Below are 13,681 nucleotides of genomic sequence, written 5' to 3'. Positions count from 1 at the left end.
AAAACATTTATCTAGAGAAAAGTTTTTGTATTAGTCTATCAGTCTCAACCAGATTTTTTGATTTTTACTTAAAAAGGTTTTTCAGAGCTGAAATGGAACTTTCTGATCTGTTCTGCCTGACTTAGAGCAGACTTAAACAGGATTTAAGCAGAAAATTAAACTATAAAAATGTGGGTATTTTGAAGAAGAACTTCCTTGGTTTCTCTTGCTTAAACTGATCCACTTTGAATAAATAATCAAATATTTGTGGCTAGAATGCACAAACAAGAGAGAGACTTGCCAGTCTGCAGTTTTGCAGATAGGGCACTCACATGGCAGACCCAGGTTCAAGACCTTGCTCTGAATGAAGGAAAGGAGCAATTTGAGCTCAAGTCTTCCACATGAGGGTCATCACCTTAGCCACTGGCTATTTTTGTGATTCAGAAGAGCAAGGCTTTTTTTTTTGTATGATATATGAAAATGTTTAATTTCACCCCAGTGCTGAATAGAATGAACTTTTAAAAACAGTATTCAACACAGCTCTAGTTAAAACCTCAAATAGTATATTATCGCTTGCGTACAGTAAGAATTACATATTTTGGGTCATGCTTTTTAATTTTTGTTTTTAACAGGAGTACCTGTACAATTGAGCTGCACCTTGGTTATGTTCAGCTTTGCATGTTACATTTAAGTACAATATAAATTTTGCTTTAAGCATACAGAATTTCACTGTGCATGTCTGGCACTGACTACTGTTTTGTTGTAGGAGAGTTAAGATTTACCAGTGGATCTGACCGATTCATTAGTTGCACAGAAATGTCTATAAACAGAAGAAAGCATTAGAAAGCGACTCAAGTGACTGGTTCTACTGGTTATTCTAATACTGACTTACTCTATAACACTAGACAAGTCATATTTACTCTCTATTTCAGGCTTCCTTTGTCAACGTCTGTATGGGAGTCTCTACATCTCTCAGTATCTCATTCAGAACACTTCACTCATATTCTAATACTGGTAGGAGCCTCAAAACCTCCTGATATACTAACAGTAAAATTGCATTATAATCAACAAATACAATTTATTTAAAATATGGTAAAATATGTTTGCAGTCTATAAAGCAGTTTGATCTGTCAATCTTTAGCAAAGGGGACTTCTCAAGAACCAGTTGAAGACAACACTAACAGAGAAAATATTTTAGCAGCATTAGCTCCCAATACATTCATATTCCAGTTCCACAATGACTTCTTTTCTTAAACCTTGAAAGTAACATTTAAAACCCACACATTTTACATTTGCAGCTTACCTGTGAGAAACAGCTCCCCAGGCACCATGCTTATTTGTTAGTATGTTGAGTATCTTCTGTTTCAGCTGATTGGCTGTAACGTGATCTCGATGCTTAGCAGCGCTGATAAGATGATCACACATCTTCTCCTCCTCTCTTCTGTCAGCAGCATACTGAGCACATTGCGACTAGGAATGAAAGCATATCTACTTCATAAAAGATAGGCTATTTAGAATGGCCTTAAAATGATTATTTACTAAAAACCTTTAAATATGACAAGAGCTTTTTAAAATACTTTGTAAGAGGAATAGGACACATGGTTCTACTACTATATATTATCCCTGAAAAAGCACTCAGTTAAAACATGTAAAAATTGAAATATCAAGGGCAAAGAACACAGAATTGCAGTTGAAAACATCTAGCTATACATTTCTGTGTGTACATGTGTGACCACCGATATGGCTTAAAAGTTGGGTTTTATTTGTAAAAGTTTCATGTGTTCTCAGGTATAAAATACAGGTATAACATACATAACATAATATGCAGGAAAAAATTATGTACACTGGTTTTGATTTTTAAATTGCAATAAAACCTACAATTAAAAAGCCATTTGATAATTTCATTGTTATGGATGCTAAAGAGAAACTCCTTTAACTACGAAATTAAGGAGTATATTTTCTATTCCATATCACAAAACAAAAAAAATTTTCGTAACATACTACCACTTCTAAAAAACCCTAATGGTTAAAAAATTGCTCGTCTTTAAAAACTGAAGAAGAGCTAATGTTTTCATCATGTTTCCTTTAAAAGATACCTACCTCTGAAATAAATGCTGTAGTTATTGACCTTCATGCAAGTTTGTTTTTAAAACTGTCAAATTTTATAGGGTATTTTAGTTTTGATGAATCCTTTCTTTATGTATAATAAGCACAATATAATTTTTCTATTTCTTTTCTCAAAATCATGTTAGGTTCAAATTCAATTTCTCTTCCTAGTAAAGATCCTTTCAGAATGCCTAAACAAAGCAAATGTCGCCATACTAATTAAAATAAATCCATTATAAGTATAATTTTCTAGGTACAAATTACAAAGCCTATACTTTTCTCAAACCAGCTACTTTTAAAATCACCTTTTAAGAGACATTTTTGCATGCACAGTTATTGTGCACCATTTTAGAACATTTAACCAACACTCAATGCTGTAACAGTGCTGAACAGAATCCTATTTTCTAATATTCAAAAGAGCAATTAAAATTAAGTTAACCTCATACCAATTTGTAGTTTATTCTTCATATTTCTGCACACTACCTTTTTATTACAGATCACAGTAGCATTCAGTAAGATCTTAACAGTGGTCTTTCCACTGTGTTACAGCCATTATTTCAAGTAATCTATCAGGAAAAGAACAATTGTTACACTAATTCATAAAGGGTTAATTCATTTTTCAATTTATCTTCTTGTACAGGGAAGCACCAATTAGTACAATGATCTGCCTTAGTAATGAGGTTAATATTTCATCAGCTCATTGGACAGTAAAATTAAATTTTCATTTTTCTTCCTGAACAATTACAAAGGTTAACAAAATGAAAGTTAACTGTGAAGCACCCATTCTGGGAGGAATTCCTCTGGCCCTGACTGCAACTGGAGTCACAGGATAAAATTTAGATGCTGGTCCATGGCCTCCCCACTACGCAGGCGACACAGTAACTTGGTGCAGCTTGGGCCAAACCATTCCACCCATAATGATTCAATTAAAGTTTAAAAGGTAAAAATAAAATAGCCACTCACTTCTCTGCCTGAGAGCAACGATTAACATGTACTAAAACCCAGAACATATACCAATACAGCTTATTAAAAGAAAATGACAGATTTACAATTATGCAACAGAAAACTACCAGAAATCTCTTTGTCCCTACTACTTTCAAGTAGAACAAATAATAAAATGTTCAGTTATATACCTACCATTATTAAAGACAATATATAAAACATTCTTTCAGACTTTAACAATCACCTTATTTAAGTACATCTGAGTTTCATATTTAACAGAGGCTACATTTAATAATTTTCTTTTACGACTTGCAGATTTTATCTTACTCATCTAAACCATGTAGCTGAGGTTTTTCATGTGACAAATATAATGAAAATTTTCATATATGAAAAATGTATTGGTTTCTTTACCAGACAATAAGACTGACTTAAGGCTATCCCTTTAGGGAATTTAGTTAATATTCTAAATCCTATTTGCTAACAGAAGCTGGAAGCTAATTGAATATTCTCATTTTGCCTAGAGTTCTGACAGAACTTATACTTCAATGTATTCTTCAAAGAGCAGATAACTCAATCTTCTACTGTCATCTTAGGTTACTGCATGATGCTCTGATAAATATCAAATGTTATTTATTGTTGAGGCAATATGAAACTTCACTCTGACACACACTTAATTGTAAATATGATTTTATCTAAGTTCAAAATATCCAGTATAAGCTTAGTAATAAAGTTGTTGCGATCCCATATGACAAGTGTCTGCTGTCTGCTCTGACAAAATGAAGTAAAGGTTATGTGTATTCAAAATGACAACAGATATCTCTGTGTCTCACACTTTTCAGCTAGGTCAAGGAGCACAAGAACGAGTACATCAAAGTGCACATTTAAGAGAGCTGTTTCAAGGAGATAAAAACCTCATCAAAACTAAGATTACTGGATCCTATTTCTAGCCACCAGGTGCTTGTTGACATTTTCTGACAGATGAATAAATTGATATAGCTATTTATTATCTTCGATAATAAGTCAGTCTATCTTAATCCTAATGTTAGGGCATTTGAGCATTAAAGCATGGAAATGTATGTTTGTGTATATATACTTGCACATACACAAATGTATGAGAGCACAGACGGCTTTGTAAATAATAAAAACCAGTGATGCTGAAATGTATAACGCATCATAAAAATGCAAAAGTGCAGCTGCAAAAGTCATGTCAAAAATGAAATTTTAACTTTGCTCCATCACTTCTGCATTAATTGTTGTTTTTTTTTAATAGAAACAAAGTTAATCTTGAAGAAATAATAAAAAACCTGTTAGGCCAAACATGCTTTAGAAGTAGCTTTTTTTTTGTATATTTGCATTATTTTCAAGCAATGTAATTTAAATTGTATACTGCAACACTCATTGACGATGAAAACAATTGAATGTTGACTACTTATAGAAGTAAGAATTATAGACATTAAAGAGTTCTAGGATCCAGCTGCCATGTTACTTCTTCCAATACTTAAAAAGAATAGACATTTTAAACACAATCTTACTGTCAATAGTTAATGATTGCTAACTGGCAGGAAAGATATGTAATATCATATTTCAATATATAATGCATACCAAGTAAATGTTCTAGAATGCTCCAAAATGCAAAATGTTATAAGAAAATTACCTTAAAATACTAATTCTGCTTAACAAAACATTTCTATTTATTATTTTTAATGAAGTGCCTTCAGTGTATCAGTTGCTTTTCTTTCTTACTGCACTCATATATACTGTTGATAAAATCCAACAAAAATAATTACTAATGTGATTTACATTATTATTTGCAATAAATCAGAAAAGTTCTCTGTGAAGCTAAAGGGTCTGCCATATCAGTTTATACATTCTGATTAAGGGATTTCTTCAAGCTGTAAATGTTTTCATGAATTTCAGTGAGGAGATGAGAAATTAAACCCGTTCCTTGTGTTTGACATTTACCAAAGCTTTTAAAAACTAGTTTTGAAATGCCTTCAATGTAAATTTCTTTCTTGGAAGAAAAAAAATCTTTATTGTATGGGGTTACAGTCTAGGTGACAACTGAGTGAAAACAGAGAAGCAGAAACGCACCAACACTCAGGCTTACCTCAAACTCAGCGTGCTTGTGGACATCTTCAGCTCTTTGTCGGTTCAAAATAAATTCTGCTTCGTTTGCGACACGCACTATGTGGTCTTTCATTGCATGACATAATAATCTAAAATAAGAAAAATCAAAATCAACCTTTGTATTTGATGTACATCAAATAGGCTATTTCAGCAGATTTACTTAAAATGGAAAAAATTTAAATTGATGAAACTACTGTAATGCAAGTGCCAAATTAGTTCACATGAAAAATTTAATTTTATCCAAAATTTTCTGCATTTGTTAAAGCAGAAACAAGTCATGTTATACAGAAAAAGCTTGCTATTTATTATTGAAGGGAACAATTCTTTATGGAAATATTACATTTCTAGTATGTTTTTAACAGCAGTCTCAATATGAATATGAATACTATACTATCATTAAAAAAAACACCCAGACAACTGCTTAAACTCTTATTGATACCATTATATCATTAGATATAAATAATCCAAATTCAAAGCCTTAAAAAATCATGAGATTACTGAAGATTTAAAATTCTATTAAAATTGCAAAATAATACAAATATATTTTATATGTTTTTCAAACACCAAAGTGGGAAGTGCATCATGGTTCCAGTTTTTGAGGCATCAGAACTAGACAAACTTTACTTAAAAAGAAGGAAGAAATAGATTAAGGTTGGACTGAGACTGAGGATGTCAATCAGACACCTTAAATTAAAAATCTTGTAAAGACCACCAAATATCATGTGATGCATAATAAAATTGCAGCATAAACAACACTATGTTGTTAATAATGCTGATATCTTATTGGGCAGGAAGAATGGAAGCAACTGCTCTCTTGTCCCTACAGTCCATATCTAAGCTTGCCTGTTCTCTTCAAAATTGCTTTGCTCTTCTTATCAGCAGGGAGGAAATATCTTTCAGGATGCAAAGATGTGACAGGTCTGTTTAGGATCAGGAAGAACTGTTTCTCTTTGTGTCAAATTGGCACACGATCTGGGATTTTCCTTCTTGCAGCATCAGGGAAACACTTAGTTTCAGAGATTCTTATGTTAAGAATGTGAAATTTCTAGCAAATTCTACCCTAAGGTTGTTGTCTGGTGCTTAGAAGCACCACAAATGAAAACCATGATTAGTAGACCACACCTCTATAAGATGGAAAAAATCTGAACTCTATTCTTGCCTCCTTTGGGGTGTTCTACCATCTGTAAGGAAGGAAATCCCTTACCCTGAGCTACTGTTTAATATGGGGGTGTGGCATGGGAAGATGTGAATGTTGGGGCCTTTGCTCAGAGGTAAAGACAAGAAGCTTTGAACAATGTCTCACACTGGGTATTCATGCTTTTATTAAGCTTTTTTATCATATCTAACCCCTTGCTATTCTTGAGAACAAAAAGTTTTTGGCAATCTATAAGCCAAAAGACTAAAATTGCCTTCATTGTATTCTTCAAAATTTAGCTTTATGTTTTAATCTACCCTGCTGGAAGACATTCTTTAGTATTTTATCACTGTTAAGTGTTCAGATTTTTATTGTTAAGAGGTAAGTATAGAACTGCCCTCAGATATGGAATAGGAGTGAGCATTCATGACTTTAACAAGCTTCCCTAAAATGAGAAAATACTAGAAGTGAGTGTTTAACATCTCCAATCAAATTTTGCATCACTGGTCTTCCTGAACTTTTCCATATGGCACTGGAACCAGCTCACTAGGATTTCAAAAATGAACACACAGATTTCAAGTGTCTACTAGATGTACATCCCTTCCTGAATGAATAAACTATTGAATAAATGGAGCACAGTGCATATTCCTTATCTTTGAGTCAGCTGTGGTCCACGCAGGGTTTCTAGTTCCAAATGGCTTTAAGTGAAATCAATGGGTTTCTTAGACACTCCGGTCACCAAGAATTTGGTGAGAAAAGATTGAGACTAACTTCAATTCACTGAGTTTATTATTTAGGACATCTGGGCATAGTTTTTATATCTCAAAAAACAATCTAAGCTGCCTCTGTTCATCAGCAATGATAAATACATAGCATCTTCATCTTAGTTGTATATTTCTCTGTTAAGAAATATTCACATTCTCTGTGCCCATTTATGCCCTAAAACGCCTACAAGGGACTTCAAATGCATTCCCATAGAATGCTAATTTCCACAAGTTATAAATAAATTTCTTGCCAATACTCAGGGAAAAGATATAAAAAAAAAAGAAAAAAAAAGAAAAAAAGACCAAAAAAAAATCTGTCGACACTAGTGTTTGGCTGCTTTACAGAAAATGAAAAATTCTATAGACATGCAGCAGATGATTCAAATCAGATGGCTGAAACTGCTAGAGACCCCAGCTGTACCTCCCACACCCCTAATAGACCTTTCTGCTCTGGAGGCTGAAAGACCTGATGCATTTGGGAACAACCTCAGAGTTCCTGCATCTTTTGGACAGCACATCAGGCAAACTAAGCCAGATTTCAGGTAACCTTGAAATGTCACAGGTCTTCAAGGTCCAAAGTCAAAGAGATGACACATAAGAGGGGACCAGGGAACATGCCTGAGCACAGGGTCCTGACTGCCTAAAACTCTCAAATCATTAGCTTGGCCTCCACTAATTTTTTGGCTCGTTCTAATTCCATCCAGAAAATGTATAGGCACGGTCCAAGGGACAGTTCACTGAAGACACATCGATGAGACTGAATCAACTTACTTTCCAATGCTACCCAAGAAAGTTCTGCAGGTGTTTTCGTGCCATACCCCAGCACACACAGAACACATCATTCTAGTGGGTAGCCCTCACGTTGTTCCAAACAATCTGAACTAAACAGACAAAATAGTAATAATATCTTCAGGTGAAACAGGAACTGTACAGGCTTCAGGGAAGAGCTGTGCTAAGTGCTATGTAGGATGAATGAAGACACACTGCTCTAGCAGGTGCTAAACTTAAGCAGTATGAACATAAGCCAGTCCAGGCTATTTGGTTTTATTTAAAACAGCAGAAATACCTGCTCTCTTTCATTTTGTTTGTTGTATAAAATCTTTATCTATGGAATATTTCAACTGTGGATTTTTTCAACAGTATTATTTCAACTGTGTCTAGCCATTTTCATGCATTCTCATATCTCTATCACAGATTGAGATTTCTTCAAGAAAAAGACAAAAAACTCTTTGTATGGTGGTCAGCACACCAGGATTGTGACAAAAGTGAGGCCACAACTCATCAACACTATATAATTATTAAATAATATTGTATCAATGCATGCTAATAGGGGACATATTGTGATTCACTTACCTTAGGTGCCTGTATGCACCTAAGATAGAAAAACAAAGAATAGGTAAACTATGCTTTTGTATCTAGAAGACCATTAAGAATTACACTAGCTTAAAATCCCTTGCTAGAAAGACAGACTTCTGAATAAAAGAAGGGTTAAAATCTAGGCCATCATTTAGAAATCTTGCATGCCTCCAAAAGAAGCCTTGGCCCGGATGTTTTGATATGTAAGTGCAAGAATGTACAGCAGAAAACAGAAGCATAATGAGTTAAAGCAGTTGATGTGTCAGCTTTGAAAGGAAAGGCAACTACTACAAGGTCAGGGAAGCAATGCCTTACAGAGGTTTTTGCAAAGGAACTTGCTTATGTGCTTGCTCAAGAAAATTTGTTACTTTTTGAAATTTAAAAACACTACTTAAAAATAATTAATTGGTACTGATTTTTACTTCTAATGGGAAGTTACCTAGTATTACAGGATCAGAGAATCATTAAGGTTGTAAAGGACTTCTAAGATCATGAAGTCCAACTGCCCAGGCAATACCACCATGTCTCCTAAACCATACCCTGAAGTGCCATGACTACATGTTTTTTAAACACCTCCAGGGATGGTGACTCCACCACCATTCTGGGCAGCCTCTTCCAACACCTGACCACTCCTTCAGTAAAGAAATTCTTCCTAACACCCAATCTAAACCTCCCCTGATGCAACTTAAGGTCATTTCCTCTCATTCTATCACTAGTGACTTGGGGGAAGAGACCAACACCTACCTTGCTACAGCCTCCTTTCAGGTAGTTGTAGAGAGCAATAAGGTCTCCCCTCAGCCTCCTCTTCTCCAGGCTAAACAACCCTGGTTCCCTCAAGCTCTCCTCATAAGACTTGTTCTCCAGACCCTTCACCAGCTTCACTGCCCTTCTCTGGACACACTCCAGCAACTCAATGTCCTTCTTGTAGTGAGGGGTCCAAAACTGAACACAGTACTCGAGGTGTGGCCTCACCAGTGCCTGGTACAGGGGCATGATCACCTCCCTGCTCCTGCTGGCCACACTATTCCTGATACAAGCCAGGACTCTGTTGGCCTTCTTGGCCACCTCAGCACGCTGCTGGCTCACGTTCAGCCGGCTGTCAACCAGCACCCAGGTCCTTTTCTGCCAGGCAGCTTTCCAGCCACTCTTCCCCAAGCCTGTGGCGTTGCATGGGGTTGTTGTGACCAAAGTGCAGGACCCTGCACTTGGCCTTGTTAAACCTCATGCAATTGACCCCAGCCCATAAATCCAGCCTGTCCAGCTCCCTCTGCAGAGTCGTCCTACCCTTGAGCAGATCGACACTTCCATCCAGCTTGGTGTTATCTGCAAAATTACTGAGGGTGCACTTGATCCCCTAGTCTGGATCATTGATAAAGATATTAAGCAAGACTGGCCCCAAAACTGAGCCCTGGGGAACACTGCTTGTGACCAGTCACCTACTGGGTTTAGCTCCATTCACCACAACTCTCTGGGCTTGGCTATCCAGCCAGGTTTTTTACCCAACAAAGAGTACACCTGCCCAAGTCATGAGCCGCCAGCTTCTCTAGGAGGATGCTGTGGGAGACAGTGTCAAAGGCTTTAGTAAAGTCCAGGTAGACAACATCTACAGCCTTTTCCTCATCCACTAGGCAGGTCACCTGGTCATAGAAGGAGATCAGGTTGGTCAGGCAGGACCTGCCTTTCATGAACCTATGCTGGCTGGGCCTGATCCCCTCATTGTTCTGCACATGCCAGGTGAGCCCACTCAGGATGAATCACTCCATAATCTTCCCTGGTACCAAGGTCAGGCTGACACTGGCCTGTAGGTCCCCAGATCTTCCTTCCGGCCCTTCTTGTAGATGGGTGTCACATTATCAAAATATATTTCTACTAAGCAAAAGATGGTAAAAGTGTTATTACTGATATATCTGGATTAAATCATAGCCAGCTAACTCTGAATCTCAAATTCATATAGACACAGCACAACTCAGGATACTGTCCTAACTGAGTTACACCTGATGAACATGCATGGTAATGTTGTCATCCTTTGAAGGATTTCCAATTTATCTAAATCCTTACTAACTCAATCACATGCATGGCATAAGATCAAAAAAGAAAAAAAAAAAGAAACCTCGTGCTTTCTGGCATGAGAAAAAGTGCTTACAACCACCTTTTGGATTCTCATAAGAAAAACAATAGAAATTATTCAGAAAGAATCCCAAACCAGGAAAAATATCACTCAGTAGTATCAAAGACTGTCAATATATCAAAAAAATCTCCCTTCACGCACTGCAAATAAAAGAAAGGAACAAGGACCTCTAGGTCAGCAAATTCACTTCTTCACTGCAATATGCAGCTACGTCATACAAACTCTTTCATAAACTATCTTTAGTTTATGAAAGGCATTTTCATGATATCTAGCTCATGAAATGTGTCTTCAGTTTATGAAAACGTGATCGAGTTGCTTGCCTCCAGCACAGCTTTGGAAGGTCCTCTGAAGGTTAAAACTGTTTTACTTTCCAATTCACATGTATACTTCAGCAGTCTTTACTGTTTCATTTTATGCAAATATTGCCCTTAGGTTTAAACAACTCTTCTTCCTTCTGTGACCTTCTGATATTCCATCTATCCCTGTTTTACTAGGCCAAGTAAATAAGCTCTCTGACTTTTCTTGTATGGCAAAACAGTTAGTAAAAAGGTTGGCTTTCGGGTTTTTACTCATTTCATACACCGATTTTACCTCTTCTGCAAGTGCATAGCCAAAACTGTCAACAGTATTCTTAGACACGTTCCAGCCACTATTTATATAGTAACATTAATGCTGCTTGTTTCAATGGAAATACCTTTTCTGATTCTAGAATTGTGTTTTGCTTTTTCTTAGCCCTATTCTCTATGATTTTGCACAAGAAAATTTCAGTGATAGATTCGTCTTTTACCTCCTCAGACATTTCCAGATGAACCAACAGTCTCTAGCATATATTGTCAAGAATGTGAACTCTATGTCAGTGCATAGAGTTCATTATAAAAAAATTTGTAACATATTACATTGCATAATATTTATTTTAATGGAGGTTTGAAACCCACCTCATATATCCTGATTGATATTTCAGTCACCTGTTCAACTGTGCTACCCATCCACAGATTTTTACAGAGCACTCCTTTTTGGTGAAGAAGCTTATTCCCTGCATCTTTCCCAAACCGTCATGTATTGGAGTGACCCATCCAAGTAAGAAGGAGCTTGAGGCACAAAATGCATATATATTTGCTAAACAGAAGGAAGATCTTAAATTTGAGAGCAGTACCATTTTTACTCTCCTTTGAAAATAAGACATGTTCTTCAGTGAGATCTCCTTATCAATGACAACTGAACATTTGTTGTGACTGAATTATACCCACTGTTCTCATTCATCCTTGTAATCCTCATCCCACTTTAGCAAGCACCACCCTTAAAAGACCTAATAGAAAGACTGATGTTGAGACAGAGATGAATTAGGCCTTCTGGTCATACTTATTAATCTCTACACAAGTAGTCCTCCCACAGGGCTAAGGAGTTGTCTGAAAGTACAAGCTTGCTGTACTTTTTATACTGTTTTCCAGTAATTCGTGATTTACCAAAGAAAAGACATTGACCTAGAATAATCTTTGGCTTAATGCTGTGTGACCATTTCTTCAGTTCCACCACTGAAACTCCTATCAGAATCAATGCCAAATGTGCTGCTGTGTCCTTCCCCAGCTGAGCTGATCTCAACCAGGAACTGATGACCAGGAAAAATCTTATCCTCTTTGAGTGGCAATTCTTACCACATAAGGTAGAGATTAAACACTGACTTGGTAACTTATGGCTTCTTTTTACCGAGACAAGCTTGATTTCTATTAATGCCCATAAATTTATGAACCACCATTAAAGTTCCCTTAGTAGGAAATGTGTTTGATTTGTTTTTAGACTGAATCAAAGGACTTTCAGTAAGGAATCCACCAACAAAGCAGTCTGAAATCACTCATGACTCAACTCCTGGTACACTTCTATGGGGAAATGAGCTTTCTGTACAGACGGCTGTGAAGATTCCAGCTGAACATATGGAAAATGGAAATAAAAACTATAATTAAGATATTCTGGTACTTTAAAATAAGCATGACAGGGCTTAAGTATCTGTAGGAATAAGAATAAATGTCTGGCTCTCCTTTACCTAAAAATCGAAGAGCCTCAGACTTATGAGTGAGAGCAGACTAGGTGAGAGCATGTCTCACAACAAGCTGATTCATAAATATGAGTTATTTGAAAATGTTTAGCAGTAGGTAAGAAGTTATTTTAAAACTACGTGGCTTGCTTTCCTGAATTCTGTCCTCAGAAAGGTTACATAGTGCCTACACGTTAAAGGAAGTTGTGAAAAAGTACATATAATCAATCAGAAGCCCATGTTTTTCAGATACTGGGGTGTTAAAAGGCTGGACTGTGGAGCTCCACATTCTAAGAAGTCATTCAGGTAAATGGCAAGAGCCTGGGAGAGTTTTTTTAATTTTTTTTTTTTTGAGTTTTGGAAATAGAGGCAGTGATAAGGCTACATCCAAACTGTCTTGGAAACACGTAAAAACCATAAAATGTTGGCAACACATTTAGATGTGGTTTGGGATAGGCTGTGCCAAACAGTGCTATTTGTACACCTATCAGAACTGGAGGATGAAAACTGGTATCTCACTATTTTTAACTGACTTTGCTATCCTGCAGTCAGTAATAATCTCACACAGAAAGAAAGAAGTCTCGTAGCTGTTACACTGCTAGAAAAAACAATTGTGCTTATGTTACTCAATCTTTCTTTCATTTGAGATAAACTAAAAAAGCAGATCATTCCCAAGCAGCAATTTTCAAAACAGGTTACAAAATGAACATTTGTTATAATTTAGCTAAGGTCTTGCTTCCTCTACTCATTCCTGAAGTTCTGCCAACTCACGTGTCCAGGGAAACAGATGTTTCTCTGACTTACTTTCATCAGATGCCCATAGCTTAATTTTTCCAAGAAGCAGCCTGGAAATATGCCACTTTTCCGCCAAACACAGTTGTTTTGACAATTATTACTTTTAATGGCATTCATAAGAAATGAAACCTATCGTTGCAGTTGGTATCTATAATAGGATTCATAAACTGGTCTAACTTGAAGAGTTTGACATTCTACAAGATGCCGTCCATACTGTTATAAATACTTTGAAAGTAAATTCAAAGAAGGTAATGTCTACAGAGTGCTCTGATTTCTAGCAAAAGGGCCACGATGAGGAATTTACTAGAGAAAAGTTTGAA

At 36.3% G+C, this 13,681-nt stretch overlaps 1 protein-coding gene across 7 annotated transcripts in view; it reads right to left on the bottom strand.

The window, feature by feature from the left end:
- NBEA (neurobeachin) overlaps positions 1–13,681 on the bottom strand; it is a 507,728-nt gene that overhangs the window by 233,431 nt on the left and 260,616 nt on the right. For all 7 annotated transcript variants that reach the window (XM_075085055.1, XM_075085072.1, XM_075085081.1 and 4 more), the window contains 2 exons: positions 5,135–5,243; positions 1,283–1,449 (listed from right to left, as the gene is read on the bottom strand). In XM_075085055.1, the coding sequence (XP_074941156.1) occupies positions 1,283–1,449; positions 5,135–5,243 (276 nt within the window). The remainder of the gene's footprint in view (positions 1–1,282; positions 1,450–5,134; positions 5,244–13,681) is intronic.

The sequence above is a fragment of the Phalacrocorax aristotelis genome, chromosome 1 (genome assembly GCF_949628215.1).
Source record: "Phalacrocorax aristotelis chromosome 1, bGulAri2.1, whole genome shotgun sequence".
Classification (NCBI taxonomy): Eukaryota; Metazoa; Chordata; class Aves; order Suliformes; family Phalacrocoracidae; genus Phalacrocorax; species Phalacrocorax aristotelis.
The sequence above is the reverse complement of the archived record's forward strand: the minus strand, read 5'-3'. Positions and strand labels throughout refer to the sequence as shown.